General features: G+C 34.3%; 1 protein-coding gene across 6 annotated transcripts in view; it reads right to left on the reverse strand.

The window, feature by feature from the left end:
- The window catches only part of GULP1 (GULP PTB domain containing engulfment adaptor 1), a 272148-nt gene that overhangs the window by 18012 nt on the left and 236688 nt on the right, over positions 1–17448 (reverse strand). For 4 of the 6 annotated variants that reach the window (XM_032637493.1, XM_032637496.1, XM_032637497.1 and 1 more), the window contains exons 8-9: positions 8171–8287; positions 7378–7470 (exon numbers count right to left, since the gene is read on the reverse strand). In XM_032637493.1, coding sequence (XP_032493384.1) covers positions 7378–7470; positions 8171–8287 — 210 coding nt within the window. Of the gene's footprint in view, positions 1–7377; positions 7471–7893; positions 7975–8170; positions 8288–17448 lie in introns of all 6 variants that reach the window. The other 2 variants (XM_032637492.1, XM_032637494.1) reach the window with 1 other exon arrangement.

Below are 17448 nucleotides of genomic sequence, written 5' to 3' on the forward strand. Positions count from 1 at the left end.
TTTAAATAAGCTTCAAAAATAACTTCTAGTCCATGACACGGGGAGGGGGAACGGTAAGCTGGGACGAAGTGAGAGAGTGGCATGGACTTATATATACTACCAAATGTAAAATAGATAGCTAGTGGGAAGCAGCCGCATAGCACAGGGAGATCAGCTCAGTGCTTTGTGACCACCTAGAGGGTGGGAGGGAGACGCAAGAGGGAGGAGATACGGGGATATATGTATATGTATAGCTGATTCACTTTTTTATAAAGCAGAAACTAACACACCATTGTAAAGCAATTATACTCCAATAAAGGTGTTAAAAAAGATAAATAACTTCTAGAATTTAGAATTTATAGCTCCACGTATGTTATTTTTTCAGACTTCTAGATACATAGTTTGGTTACATTGGTCTCTTAGTTGTAAGACCTATTATCTTATACATTCTTACAAGAATCTTGCAAGTTAAATGGTTATCATCATCCACATATCCCAAAGAGGAAAACTGGAACAAGGAGAGATCAAATGACTTGATTAGGTACTCACGGTCAGAAGTGGAATGAAATACAGGTATATTTTTCTTCCCATTAGACAGGGTTTACTTCTTTAGAACCATCATTTGTGCAAGTAACAATTGTGAAAGTTGTGAACCAGTCATCATTTTTTGTGGGCAACAAACATTCTTGAATCAATGTTCATGTTTAAAATTTATGCCTTTGTTTAAAGATTCACATTTGGCTTGTTGTATAACTGAGAGTTCTCACAATCTGCTCTTGTCCATCTTGACTTCAATAGCAGTTGAGAAAACCCCAGAGGAAGATAAATAGGCAGCTTTATTTACCCACAATGAAATACACATTTTAGGTTATAATTTGTCCTATCAAGCCTAATCAGTGGCCACACAGTTGATTATATAAAGGTAAAATTTTATCCAGTAACACTTGGTTTAATTGAAAGGGAGACATTTATTTTACTCAGCAATAGAAAGTCCAGTATTTCTTAGGACTACAATTTTATTCATTTCACTTCCTGGCAAAGGTCTGATTTGGTTAAAACCTTCTATAGCCAGAAAAGTAAAATGCAAGCATCCAGACACTAGAATCAAGAAGAACAATTTGATTTAACTTGCTATGCCCACATCTTATTATGGAACAGTCTTCCAGAGGCGTTCATGAGGCTAGGAGGGCAGAATAAACCCTTTTTTTCTGATATAAATACAGGCAGCACTGCCATGTGAATGTAATAAATGGAAATCAGATTGTTCCTAGTTAATTAGTACCACACGGTGGAAAACCTAACCTCTAATCTATTGCCAAACCACTAGAACACAGCAAAAAGCAAACAACACAGCCAAGTAACAGAACTTACTCAGTATATCTAAATGACTGAATAAAATGAAGACCCAATTTCTAAAACCAATGAAAAGATTTCCACAATTTCAGTAGGATACAGACGTATGTAATATGGGTACTATCAAGGATATTTCATTTGCCAGAAAAGGAACCCAAGATTGAATCATTCAAGTGATATTTAGGAGAGCTGTAAGCATTGTTTGTTAAGAACAAGTTTAAAAACAGCACGTCAAAACTCTTAGAGGAAAACATAGGCAGAGCACTCTATGACATAAATCACAGCAAGATCCTTTTTGACCCATCTCCTAGAGAAATGGAAATAAAAACAAAAATAAACAAATGGGACCTAATGAAACTTCAAAGCTTTTGCACAGCAAAGGAAACCATAAACAAGACCAAAAGACAACCCTCAGAATGGGAGAAAATATTTGCAAATGAAGCAACTGACAAAGGATTAATCTCCAAAATTTATAAGCAGCTCATGCAGCTCAATAACAAAAAATAAACAGTCCAATCCAAAAATGGGCAGAAGACCTAATAGACATTTCTCCAAAGAAGATATACAGACTGCCAACAAACACATGAAAGAATGCTCAACATCATTAATCATTAGAGAAATGCAAATCAAAACTACAATGAGATATCATCTCACACCAGTCAGAATGGCCATCATCAAAAAATCTAGAAACAATAAATGTTGGAGAGGGTGTGGAGAAAAGGGAACACTCTTGCACTGCTGGTGGGAATGTGAATTGGTACAGCCACTATGGAGGTTCCTTAAAAAACTAATAATAGAACTACCATACGACCCAGCAATCCCACTACTGGGCATAAACCCTGAGAAATCATGTACCAAAATGTTCATTGCAGCTCTATTTACAGTAGCCAGGAGATGGAAACAACCTAAGTGTCCATCATCAGATGAATGGATAGAGAAAATGTGGCACATATATACAATGGAATATTACTCAGCCATAAAAAGAAATGAAATTGAGTTATTTGTAGTGAGGTGGATGGACCTAGCATCTGTCATACAGAGTGAAGTAAGTTAGAAAGAGACAGACAAATACAGTACGCTAACACATATATATGGAATCTAAGGGGAAAAAAAGTGTCATGAAGAACCTAGGGGTAAGACAGGAATAAAGACACAGACCTACTAGAGAATGGACTTGAGGATATGGGGAGGGGGAAGGGTAAGCTGTGACAAAGCGAGAGAGAGGCATGGACATATCTACACTACCAAATGTAAGGTAGATAGCTAGTGGGAAGCAGCCGCATAGCACAGGGAGATTGGCTCGGTGCTTTGTGACCGCCTGGAGGGGTGGGATAGGGAGGGTGGGAGGGAGGGAGATGCAAGAGGGAAGAGAGATGGGAACATATGTATATGTATAACTGATTCACTTTGTTATAAAGCAGAAACTAACACACCATTGTAAAGCAATTACACTCCAATAAAGATGTAAAAACAAAAAAACAGCATGCCAGTTTACACATGAAAAAATGAAAAATAGGAGTAGTCCTTCATTCATTATGAGGAATTGGTTTTAAGTGAAAAAAGTGTTTGGGATATATACTAATAATATACATTTCTGTAGTTAGGAATGTCTTTTAATTTTAATCCTGAGCAAAAAAAAAAAAAGTATTTTGTTTTCCTTAGCTACAACTAAACTACTCTGTAATCTCACACTAAATTTTATACTGGGTGTATTAACTAAAACAATAAACAACAGTCCAAATGACGTTAGAAAAAGAGTAAACTTTTAAACTCAAGTACTGTATCATGAGGCCAGACTTCTTCTTTGAATTCCAGATTTGAATATTCAAACTTTTAATAAATGTCTTCATCGGCCACCCAGTAGGCAGAAGTAACACGAGCAAAAATGAACTACTGATTGGTTATCATTCACCTCCCCCAAGTCACATCTATTTTGGAAAATGGCACCACCGCCCAGATGCTCAGGATAAAACCCTAAGGGGCAATCTTGACCCTCTTTTATTCTACAGTCCACAGCCAATCCATCAGTAAATCCTGCAAGTTCTACTTCCAAAATATATCAAGCTATTATATACATCATCCCAACTGATAGAATTCTAGGCCAATTTACTCTTCTCCTTCACCTAGACTACTGAGATAGCTTCCTAGACAGTTTTAGGGACCTCAGTGTGGCCTCTTTACAGCCCATGGTGCATACAGCAGCCAGCTGATCCCCAAATCTCCTGTTAAAAACCTTTGAGTAACTTCTCACTGCAATTAAAGAAAACAAACAAACAAACATGGCCTACAGGGCCCTATAAAATCTAGCCTCTGACTCTCTTCAATTTTTTTGCCTCTTTTTCACGATGCTCCAGGCGCAAAGTTCTTGTTACTGTTTTCAGCCCTTTGTATTAACTAACTTTATTTATTCAGGTCTCAGTTTAAATGCTACATTCTCAGAATGCACTTCCCAGATCACTATCTCTAAAAAAAAAGCTCCCATTCTCTTTGATTCTCTCTTTTATTTTATTCATATTTACTCATTTTCATCTTATATAAGATCCAAATTTCTAAATTTATTTATTCATTTAGCTATGGGTTTATTACCCATCTCCCTGTCTTTCCCCATACTATGGAAGTTTCATAGCAGCTGCAATTCATATACTGCTAAAACCCAAGGGCCTAGAACATCATATGGTCATATAAGATGTTTAACAAATGTGTTACAAGCTGCCATAACAGATCACAACTATATCAAATGTATGCAACTAGCAAATGTGAGAAAATAAAAATCAAAGTGATATGCATCTTAATATGTAAAATATGTCACCAAGCTACTATTTCAAAATACCAGTGATGACTTAGCGGGACTAGGAAAAATAAAAACACAACTAAAATTTACACAATTGTAAATTTTGAAAGAACTTTTTAGGATTCTTGAAGATTTTCTTTAAAAGCTTGAACCTAAAATTAGTTTGCATCTTCAAAATAAATCAATGACCAATTCACATTGATGTATATAAGACATAAGTGGTTGGCAGGCTAGCACCTAAGAAATAGCAACCTTTCCTTTGGGTGCCTCTGAGGAGACTAGAGAAATGCATCTATGTTCTCACGTACACAGTGACTCCTTAGAGTACAAAGGTTCTCCATCTGGAAGATTCTACTCAACAGGGCCTCACACTTTTAATCTATGATTTAATATAGAATAATAGGATCAATATCTATAAGACTGAAATTTCTTATTAGAAGACCTGATCCTTTGAACAGAAATTCAACTTTAACTTTGGACTGCTTACTAGGGTAGATGGCTGGTGTGACCTTTTAGTTATCTAATCAAATTTTACCAAAAATGGGCTTCCCTGGTGGCGCAGTGGTTGAGAGTCTGCCTGCCGATGCAGGGGACACAGGTTCGTGCCCCGGTCCGGAAAGATCCCACATGCCGCGGAGCGGCTGGGCCCATGAGCCATGGCCGCTGAGCTTGAGCGTCTGGAGCCTGTGCTCCGCAACAGGAGGGGCCACAACAGTGAGAGGCCCGCGTCCCACAAAAAAAAAAAAAAATTTAAAAACAAGTTAATAGATACCTATAACAGCATCTTCAAAACCATTTGAATTAATCAGGTATTGTTAGCAATTTTAAAATGTTGAGTTCACTTTCTTTTAAGAATCAAATTCTATTTTTTAATCTTGAAGATGCATCAGCAATTTCAAAACTCACATAATGAGACTTTAGGAGCTGAAAAGTTATGAGACAAGTAATTTTTTAAAAGTTAAAATAAAGAGAAAATATAGACAAAGATATTACTATGATGAAAGAATATAAGTAGATTGCAAAGTTATAATTTGAGCTAGTTGCATAATGATCAATAAGGTAATAAACTTTCTACACATGTGTATTAAGTGCAAAAGAATGATTTAGAGAAAATTATTTCTCTTTTTTAAATTCAACCTTTTAGTTATAGTCTTTTAAGCGTTCTATTGAGACATAGTGCTGAGACGAACACAATGCCTATGATAATTACTAAATGACAACTTTAGGAGACTTAATCCATTCTAATAACTGGCTATTTGAATACATTTATTGTTTTTTATATAACTGACTCTACTAATGATAATTGCTGAATAAATGAATATACTCATGTATAATCTGTGCTCATTTATATACCAACTTTCAAGCTCACATCTTGTTAACGGCTACCTAGGCCAGAGGGTCCAGGAAACTGAAGAGAGTGTCATTTCTTCATTCTTCCTGCCCTTTACCATTTCTGAAGCTGACTTGGTAACCATGTGAGATCACCAGTGCACACACATAACCCCAACCCTGACCCACCTTCTCAGTTGTCCCAGTGCTAGTCTAGGGCAATGTCTGCTTTCAGGAGATAAAAGACAGATGTGCTGTCCTATCAACATGTCCCAAACCTCTCTGCTCTTCCCAAATCTACCATGTCCCTTAATATGACACCTCTAGCTCTCTTTCTAGAGAAAGAAGATACATAATGAATAAGCTTTGGTTTTCCATCCAAAATGGTGATGGATCTTATTTTTACTCCTTTAAAAACATAAAGACTGAAGTAAAGCTACTTTTCATATGCAATGAATTCCAGCAAAATCTACCTTATTAAGACTGATTGAAAAAGTAACTTCTCCTTCATTTATCTTCATACTCCTAATTTGTTTCATAGGATGGCTTACAAGACATTCAACAAGACCTAAAAAATGTTGCTCCATTTGGGACTGAAGGTTGAACGGTTTGAGCTGATGCTCTGTTCCTTGCGATGGGGAAGGCAAGAAAATATCATCATCTTGATGAGAAGCAAATAATGATTGTAGTAAAGAGAAAAAACAGGGAGCAATATTATAATAAAGCCAGAACTTGAAGAGGATGCTCCGGCACCTCACTGTGCATTACAGAGGTACACTGTGCAACATTGGAACCTCACTCCCAACCTCTCTCACCTTGGCTGTCTCAACCCCACTGTCACAAACTATATGCCAAGCAATGGAAATACCAACTGTTTCAGTGTGGAAGATGGAAAAGTGTGAGTTTAGAAGAAAAAAATGTTTTTTGACCCATTTCCAGGGCACACCAAATTTAAAACCCAAAATGTAACTTCTTACAGAAATATTATTCATGGTACTGAACTGGTGAAATATTCTAATAGTAGATAGCAATAAATATATTTATATATATACTAAGGGGTTTTCATTGAGTTAGCCTAGAGATTGAACAAAAATTGCCTTGCAAATGAAAATTTGCAACAAAAATTCTTTTCAGAAGTTTGTAAATGCTATAATTGTGTTTCAGTTCATAGGATCATGCCAAAAGTTATATATTAAAATTTCTAAATGTAAAATAAAATATACATTTTAATGGACAATATCAGTACAGATGATTCTAAAAGAGAAAAAAATTCCTAAGTATATTTTGCCTAGAAAAAAATATCAACTGTTTTAAATTCTATCTCCCCTCAAAAAAATTCCCTTAGCTAAAATCACAAAATAATGGCATCATATCTCAAGATGAGAAAATGATTTCAAATCTGTGATAAACCAAAAGTAAATAATTTAACTATAAAGATACTGAGAGTTGTCTGCAGAGACTACCACTGATTTTAGTGTGTGAAATATAACTTTGTTACTCCCAGTAGGAGCCCTTCCTATGTAATATAAGAAACCAATTCGATCGTGTTAACAGTCCAGCTTCTATAATGAAGTTCAGTACTCCAAGGGCAGATTGGCTTTAGTCATTAAATCAACTTCAGTAAACAGTAATCAATTGGAATGAAAGAAGATCATGTCACAAAGAGGAAAAGATCAAATTGAGGGCTGAATTATTCTAGAAAAGAGAAAAGAGCAACATGGAAAAACAACTCTGATCTGAGCTACCTAGGTAATTTTAACGTTTAAATTGGTCTTATTTAGTACCTTGTATCTCTATCTACATTTAGTTTAAAATGACTGATCCCAGAGTATTATTTGGAATACTGAAGAGCTGATGATCCGACATGTTTTATCACCATGAAATCTTATTTCTAAGGAAAAGATGCATGTATTCTATATACTTACTGGAGATGTTGATACTTGGGTTATTCTCAACTGGTTTTCCAAATCTTGTACTTTGTTTTTAAGTTCCATATTTTCTGTTTCTAAGTCTTGAATCTAAAAAGCAAATGATTATTGGATAATAATTTATTATTGAATAATCTTCAGACATTTGTTCTTGGAAAATATTGGCTGTTAAATTGGCTATATTAATGAATAGGGTTTTATATTATTTAAAATTTTAATGTATTTTTTTGTGCACAGGGGAGAAATTAATTTTGATAAAGCTTGGGATATATCATAGAATTCTAGGTCACTGGAAAGACATATTATTAAATTTAAAATATGTTTTTATGTGTGTGCAAATTTCATGTTTCTAATGCCTCATCTCTGTTTTCTTATAGCGTTGTGCAATCTGTACCCATAATCTTGGAGTATAACTGCAAGACAGTGAAACTTGCTTATGATGATTTTGAAGAGAGTGGAGAAAGGGTGTAATTTAATTATAAAGGAATCTGATCTGCATGGGAAACCACTTACCCAGCATCTGCTGCTTCTGCTGCTCTGATCCCCATGAGAAGCATCAGGAAGTGAAGCAAAGTCACATGAGAACACTAAGTTCTTGTGGGAATTCAATATAAAATGGTTAAAAACTGTGCAGGGGATCAGGAATGAAAAATTATAGGAACACGGTGAAAGCAGTTCCAATCAGTGTGGGGGGAATTTAATGGCAGGCCTTCTAAATTTGTTTGATGATATGCAAGTTTCCCTGTACTTACATCACATAAATGTGAAATAACAAGCTTAGTTTACTCACTCTTTTCTGTAACACTGCAATCTGTTTTCTTGTTTCAACATCTTTTCCTCCAGATTCTAGAAATTTCCTGTACGCCAGGTCAAATGCTTGGCCAATTGTTAAAGTTATCTCTTCAGCCTTTGTAAAAACCAAACAAAGATTTGCATTTTAATAATAATATGTCAGACTATTCTTTGAATCAAGAAAAATGGTAACATGAGGTATTCCAAAAGGGCAATGTCTAGGGGTAGACATAGTAAATGAGCAAAGTAGTCTATGCTAACATAATAATTCAAAGCCTACCCATGCACAACATAAAAAAGAAATGTTTTGGCAATTAAATGAATAGCTGTTGAAGTTGGAAGCAAGAGTCCTATCCGACTTCTCATCTCTTTTATCATAGCATTTTTTTCCCTAGCTTGTTTTCCTCCCTTCCTCAAATATTTAGTGCCTATTAAATAAAAGCATAGTGCCAACTGCAGTTTTTCTTGTTGCTTTGCTACTTATTTCCTTTTCTTATTGAGGAGGGTTTATTAAGCCTGGCAGTAACTTGAATGAGGTTGGCTGGGTAGTGTCTGTGGAAAACCTGATGGATGCCCTCTCTAAAGGAAGCAACTGCTTGCTACTCAGTTCCAGTTAATTTTTGGCTTGTGGAAATGAACATTTCCAGCCCAGAGCTGTCGATTTTAAATATGTGAGATGAGGTCAGAAATCTGAATATTCATATGGAAAGCTCCCAATTTTAAGTGACAGTAAACAATATTTTTGTAAAACACAGTACCGAATGAGCAAAATATATCTGTCACCTGAATTTGGCCTCATAAACAATTATCAGTCTCTGGTCTATTAACTAGAAACTGCCACAAATATCCTAAGTCCACCAGCTCATTCCTTCTCCACTGATATCTCAACTGGTATCACAGTGTCTTACTGGGAACAGTGTAAACAGTAAATAAAGATTTATTTACTTTATTAACATTATAAAGAAGTTTGGTAAAGGCATTAATTGATTTAATGCATCAGAAATATTTCATATTTAATATAACACCTCCAGATGACATAACAACTGGTAGCAACATTAAATCTTGAAAATGCCCTGCTTTCACTAATCTACTGCAAATCCTAAAATTTTGTGATTCCTAGGTGCAACATAAATTGAAAATATGCTTTATTAATAAAGCTTAGATTACTTAAGACACTGTTATTTTTGTAGTTCACTATTCGTTTAAAAAGGCATTTAGCCATAAAAAGTATTTATAGTGTTTAACCCAATAAACCCAAAAATGCAAAATATATGCCTAAAATTATATGAGAACTATCTGTCTTACAACAAAGATGGAAAAGAAAATAAGCTATATTAAGGAATACTAAAAAGTTAAAATGAGTTCAATGTGTCTTCTTAGTAAGACAATGTGTTTTCCTCAAATACTCAAGGTGTACAGGACAGAAAATTGTTTAAATGGTAAAATGGTTGATTCATCACTAATAACATTTGAGTTCATTATTTGTTTACAATAATAATTTTTTAAAATCCATTGTCTCTTTTTATGGTAAGACATGTCTTTTTAATTAAGATAGCACTTATCTCCCTGGTAATTATTCTCCATATATTACCTCACTTGCTTCTCATGACTCTGTGAGATGGGGGTTATTATTATTCTCACAATACTTATGCAACTGCAATTCTGTGAGGTTGTATAACTTGTCTAAAATCTGATACTTAGTTAGAGGAGAACCTGGATTCAAATTCAGAATATCTGACTCTACAAGCCTCACACTTTTGGCGAGTAGGGGATAAAATTTATATATAATGAAATGCACAGACCATGATTGTACAATCAGGTGTGTTTTGCCACATGTGTTTTGAAACCTATATAACCACCATATCATTAAAGATATAGAATATTTATATCATCCTTGAAAGTTCTCCTATGTCTACCTCTAGTCAAATCACATTTCTTACGGGTAACCGTTGCTCAAATTTCTCACCATAGATCAGTTTTACCTGTCCTTGTATCTATAAAAATGGGCCATACTGTATATATTCTTTTGTATTGGTCTTCTTTTTTAGTTTCTCAGATGTTACATGTATCATTCGTTTTATTGCTGATTACTTTCCATCCAGTGAATATACCACAAATTATTTTTCACTTTTCTATCAAGGGACATTTCTGGTGTTTTCAGTCCTGAGTTATAAATAAAGCTGTTACAACATTCTTGTAACATCTTTTTGTGTACATATGTTTTCATATCTCTGGGTAAATACCTAGAAAGAAATTGATAAATCAGAGGATGGGTCTATGTTTAACATTATAAGAAACTGCCAAACTGCTTTCCAAAGTACCATTGTACATACCCACCAGCAGTAAAAGAGTTCTAGCTGCTCCACATTCTCACCAACATCAGATATTGACATCTATTTAATTTAGTTATTTTACTGGATGAGTAATGCTATTGCAATGTATTTGTAACCTGAATTTCCCTGTTGAATAATATATTAGCCCAGTTTCATGTAATCATTGGCCTTTGTTATCCGCTCATTATGAACTCCCTGTAGACAGTCTCTTGCCCATTTTTTATTAGTTTTCTTGTCTTTTTATTATTGATATTTAGTTCTTTATATATTCTGGATACAAACTCTTTTTCGGATATATGTATGTGACTTGCCATTTCACTTTATAATACTGTTTATAGATTAATAGAAAATGTTTATTTTTAATTAAGTCCCACATATCATTTTTTTCTCCCGCTATATTTAGTGCTTTTGGGGTCATTTCTAAGAGATCATTGTCTACTCAAAGTTCATAGAGAGATTCTCCTATGTTTAATGAAAGTTTTGCAGCAGGCTATAAAAGCTTCTACTTTTGTATCTATTATCCATCTCAAGTTATTTTTATGTAGCATAAGTAAGAACTAATTTTTAAGTATTATTTTTTCATATATTTAGCTAGCTGTTCCAATACCAATTATCAAAGTCTTCTTTTCTCCATTAAATTGTCTTGTCACATTTGTGGAAAAATCAATTGACCACGTATGTGTGGATATTTCTGGTCTCTACAATCTAGTTCGTTTATTATTTATCTACCATTACATCAATATCACCTGATCTTGATAACGATTTCTTTGAAGTACCCTGTGAAAGCAGGTAAAACGTGTCTTCCAACTTTGGTCTTTTCTTTCAAGATTAATTTTTCTATTCTGCACTGTTTTAATTACCATATTAAAAACAATTTTTCTATTTCTACCAAAAATCCCATTGTGATTTTGATAAGGATTGTATTGCATATACAGATCAATTTGGTGGAATTGACCACTTAACTAAATTGAGCCTTCCAACCTATAAATATGGTATCTCTCTCCCATTATTTTAGGTCTTCTTTAATTTCTGCAATAGTTTGTTGATCTCAGCATATCTTCTTCAAAAAATCCTAATTATTTCATGTTTGTTCATGCTTTAGTAAACAGATTTTTATTTTTTCTAGTAGACAGAAACAATTAATTTTTGTATATTAACCTTGTATCTTATGATTAAATTTGCTTCATGATCATAGTAATTTGTAGTTTTCACACGACTTTCTTTGTAAAAATTCATATTACATCTGTGAAAAGATAGTTTTACTTTTTTCCCCAATCCTTATGCCTCTTGTTTCTTTTACGAACTATTCACGATCTAAGACATCTAATACCAGGCTAAACAGAGGTGGTGAGAATAAGCACCCTTGCCCTATTCCCAATCTTAAAGAAAAGCATTCAATAATTCACCATTAATTTTGACGTCACCTGCAGGATTTTTAACATCCTTATTGGAATAAGAAACGTCCCTTCTACTCCTAGGATGTTATGAATTTTATCATCAATTGGATTGAATTTTGTGCTTTTTCTGCATCTATTTGATAATTTTTTTTCATAGAACTTAACAGTGAAACTATCTGGGTCTGTTATTTTACTTGTCAAGAGATTTTTTTAAAAAATTTAATTACACATATATTCAGATTTGTTATTACCTCAGTTTCGTTAAATCAAGTTTTTCAAATATTCATCAATTTCATCTTACTTGACAAATTTACTGGCATAATAGTTATATAATATTTCTCTCTGTATCCTTTTAAAGACTGTAGCATCTGTACTTATATCCACTCTTTTGTTTCTGGTATTGGTAATTTGTGCTTTCCTTTATTTTTGTCCTTGATCTGTCTTTTTAGAGGATCCTTATTAAAGAACTAACTTTTAGTTTATTAATTTTCTTTATTGTGTTTTCAACATCATTGATTATATTATTTATTGTTATTTTTACCTTTTACTTTGTTTTAAATTTGTTCTTATTCTCACTCCTCAAGATCAAGAGCATGATGATTACTTTTATTCTTTTTATCTTTTCTCATAGAAGCATTTAAAGCTATAAATATCCCTCTAAGTACTGCTTTAACTGTCTTTTACAAATTTTGATATTTTGTATTTTGTTGTTATTCAGAGAAAAATAATCTAATTCCTCTTGTGACTTTCTTTGAGCTATTATTACGTGAAGTGTGTTTTGATTTAAAACATTTTGACAATTCGTAGTCAGAGAATATACTCCGTAAAATTTTCAATATTGAAATTTACTGAGTCTTAAAATATGGTCCAGGATATGATGTATCTTTGTAAACATTCCACTGCACTCAAAGAGAAAGTATACCCTGGAAAAGCAAGAAGAACTACAATCCTGCAGCTTGTGGAATAAAAACCACATTCACAGAAAGATAGACAAGATGAAAAGGCAGAGGGCTATGTACCAGATGAAGGAACAAGATAAAACCCCAGAAAAACAACTAAATGAAGTGGAGATACGCAACCTTCCAGAAAAAGAATTCAGAATAATGAGAGCGAAGATAATCCAGAACCTCAGAAAAACAATGGAGGCAAAGATCGAGAAGATGCAAGAAATGTTTAACAAAGACCTAGAAGAATTAAAGAACAAACAAACAGAGATGAACAATACAGTAACTGAAATGAAAACTATACTAGAAGGAATCTATAGCAGAAAACCTGAGGCAGAAGAATGGATAAGTGACCTGGAAGACAGAATGGTGGAATTCATTGCTGTGGAACAGAATAAAGAAAAAAAAAAAAGAAAAGAAATGAAGACAGCCTAAGAGACCTCTGAGACAACATTAAATGCAACAACATTCACATTATAGGGGTCCCAGAAGGAGAAGAGAGAGAGAAAGGACCCGAGAAAATATTTGAAGAGATTATAGTCGAAAACTTCCCTAACATGGGAAAGGAAATAGCCACCCAGGTCCAGGAAGCACAGTGAGTCCCATACAGGATAAACCCAAGGAGAAACATGCCAAGACACATAGTAATCAAATTGGCAAAATTAAAGACAAATAAAAATTATGGAAAGAAGCAAGGGAAAAACGACAAATAACGTACAAGGGAACTCCCATAAGGTTAACAGCTGATTTCTCAGCAGAAACTCTAAAAGCCAGAAGGGAGTAGTATGATATACTTAAAGTGATGAAAGGGAAGAACCGAAAACCAAGATTACTCTAACCGGCAAGGATCTCATTCATTCAATGGAGAAATCAAAAGCTTTACAGACAAGCAAAAGCTAAAAGAATTCAGCACCACCAAACCAGCTCTAAAATAAATACTAAAGGAACTTCTCTAAGTGGGAAACACAAGAGAAGAAAAGGACCTACAAAAACAAGCCCCAAACAATTAAGTAAATGGTCATAGGAACATACATATCAATAATTACCTTAAAAGTGAATGGATTAAATGCTCCAACCCAAAGACACAGGCTTGCTGAATGGATACAAAAACAAGACCCATATATATGCTATCTAAAAGAGACCCATTTCAGACCTAGATACACATACAGACTGAAAGTGAGGGGACAGAAAAAGATATTCCATGCAAATGGAGATCAAAAGAAAGCTGAAGTAGTAATACTCATATCGATAAAATAGACTTTAAAATAATGTTACAAGAGACAAGGAAGGACACTACATAATGATCAAGGGATCAATCCAAGAAGACAGTTATAAATATATATGCACCCAACATAGGAGCACCTCAATACATAAGGCAACTGTTAACAGCTATAAAAGAGGAAATCGACAGCAACACAATAATAGTGGGGGACTTTAACACCTCACTTAAACCAATGGACAGATCATCCAAAATGAAAATAAATAAGGAAACAGAGGCTTTAAATGACACAATAGACCAGATAGATTTAATTGATATTTATAGGACATTCCATCCAAAAACCGCAGATTACACTTTCTTCTCAAGTGCGCACGGAACATTCTCCAGGAGAGATCACATCTTGGGTCACAAATCAAGCCTCAGTAAAGTTAAGAAAATTGAAATCATATCAAACATCTGTTCTGACCACAACACTATGAGATTAGAAATGAATTACAGGGAAAAAAACGTAAAAAACACAAACACATGGAGGCTAAACAATACGTTACTAAATAACGAAGAGATCACTGAAGAAATCAAAGAGGAAATAAAAAAATACCTAGAGACAAATGACAATGAAAACACGATGATCCAAAACCTATGGGATGCAGCAAAAGCAGTTCTAAGAGGAAAGTTTATAGCTATACAAGCCTACCTCAAGAAACAATAAAAATCTCAAATAAACAATCTAACCTTACACCTAAAGGAACTAGAGAAAGAAGAACAAACAAAACCCAAAGTTTGCAGAAGGAAAGAAATCATAAAGATCAGAGCAGAAACAGAAACAAAGAAAACAACAGCAAAGATCAATAAAACTAAAAGCTGGTTCTTTGAGAAGATAAAAAAAATTGATAAACCATTAGCCAGACTCATCAAGAAAAAGAGGGAGAGGACTCAAATCAATAAAATTAGAAATGAAAAAGGAGAAGTTACAACAGACACCGCGGAAATACAAAGCATCCTAAGAGACTACTACAAACAACTCTATGCCAATAAATTGGACAACCTAGAAGAAATGGACAAATTCTTAGAAAGGTATAACCTTCCAACACTGAACCAAGAAGAAATAGAAAATATGAACAGACCAATCACAAGTAATGAAATTGAAACTGCAATTAAAAATCTTCCAACAAACAAAAGTCCAGGACCAGATGGCTTCACAACTGAATTCTATCAAATATTTAGAGAAGAGCTAACACCAATCCTTCTCAAACTCTTCCCAAAAATTGCAGAGGAAGGAGCACTCCCAAAGTCATTCTATGAGTCCACCATCACCCTGATACCAAAACCAGACAAAGATACTACAAAAGAAAAAAAAAATTACAGACAAATATCACTGATGAATATAGATGCAAACATCCTCAACAAAATACTAGCAAACAGAATCCCAACAACACATTAAAAGGATCATACACAATGATTAAGTGGGATTTATCCCAGTGATGCAAGGATTTCTCAATATATGCAAATTAATTAATGTGATACACCATATTAAAAAACTGAAGAATAAAAACCATATGATCATCTCAACAGATGCAGAAAAAGCTTTTGACAAAGTTCAACACTCATTTATGACAAAAACTCTCCAGAAAGTGGGCATAAAGGAAACCTACCTCAACATATAAAGGCCATATATGACAAACCCACAGTAAACATCATTCTCAATGGTGAAAAATTGAAAGCATTTCCTCTAAGATCAGGAAAAAGACAAGGATGTCCACTCTCACCACTATTATTCAACATGGTTTTGGAAGTCCTAGCCACGGCAATCAGAGAAGAAAAAGAAAAAAAGAATACAAATTGGAAAAGAAGTAAAACTGTCAGTGTTTGCAGATGACATGATGGTATACATAGAGAATCCTAAAAATGCCACCAGAAAACTACTAGAGCTAATCAATGAATTTGGTAAAGTTGCAGGATACAAAATTAATGCACAGAAATCTCTTATATTCCTATACACTAATGGTGAAAAATCTGAAGGAGAAATTAAGGAAACTCTCCCATTTACCATTACAACAAAAAGAATAAAATACCTAGGAATAAACCTACCTAGGGAGAGAAAAGGTCTGTATGCAGAAAACTATAAGACACTGATGAAAGAAATTAAAGATGATACCAACAGATGGAGAGATATACCATGTTCTTGGATTGGAAGAATCAATATTGTGAAAATGACTATACTACCCAAAGCAATCTACAGATTCAATACAATCCCTATCAAATTACCAATGGCATTTTTTACGGAACTAGAACAAAAAATCTTAAAATTTGTATGGAGACACAGAAGACCCCGAATAGCCAAAGCAGTCTTGAGGGTAAAAAACAGAGCTGGAGGAATCAATCTCCCTGACTTCAGACTATACTACAAAGCCACAGTAATCAAGATAATATGGTACTAGCACAAAAACAGAAACATAAATCAATGGAACAAGATAGAAAGCCCAGAGATAAACCCACGCACCTATGGTCAACTAATCTATGACAAAGGAGGCAAGGATATACAATAGAGAAAAGACAGTCTCTTCTATAAGTGGTGCTGGGTAAACTGGACAGCTACATGTAAAAGAATGAAATTAGAACACTCCCTAACACCATACACAAAAATAAACTCAAAATGGATTAGAGACCTTAATGTAAGACTGGACACTATAAAACTCTTAGAGGAAAACATAGGATGAACACTCTTTGACATAAATCACAGCAAGATCTTTTTTGATCCAGCTCCTAGAGTAATGGAAATAAAAACAAAAATAAACAAATGGAACCTAATGAAACTTCAAAGCTTTTGCACAGCAAAAGAAACCATAAACAAGAAGAAAAGACAACCCTCAGAATGGGAGAAAATATTTGCAAATGAAGCAACTGACAAAGGATTAATCTCCAAAATTTATAAGCAGCTCATGCAGCTCAATAACAAAAAAAAAAACAATCCAATCCAAAAATGGGCAGAAGACCTAATAGACATTTCTCCAAAGAAGATATACAGAATGCCAACAAACACATGAAAGAATGCTCAACATCATTAATCATTAGAGAAATGCAAATCAAAACTACAATGAGATATCATCTCACACCAGTCAGAATGGCCATCATTAAAAAATCTAGAAACAATAAATGTTGGAGAGGGTGTGGAGAAAAGGGAACACTCTTGCACTGCTGGTGGGAATGTGAATTGGTACAGCCACTATGGAGGTTCCTTAAAAAACTACAAATAGATCTGCCATATGACCCAGCAATCCCACTACTGGGCATAAACCCTGAGAAATCATGTACCAAAATGTTCATTGCAGCTCTATTTACAATAGCCCGGAGATGGAAACAACCTAAGTGTCCATCATCGGATG

Source organism: Phocoena sinus, chromosome 7 (assembly GCF_008692025.1).
Source record: "Phocoena sinus isolate mPhoSin1 chromosome 7, mPhoSin1.pri, whole genome shotgun sequence".
Taxonomy (NCBI): domain Eukaryota; kingdom Metazoa; phylum Chordata; class Mammalia; order Artiodactyla; family Phocoenidae; genus Phocoena; species Phocoena sinus.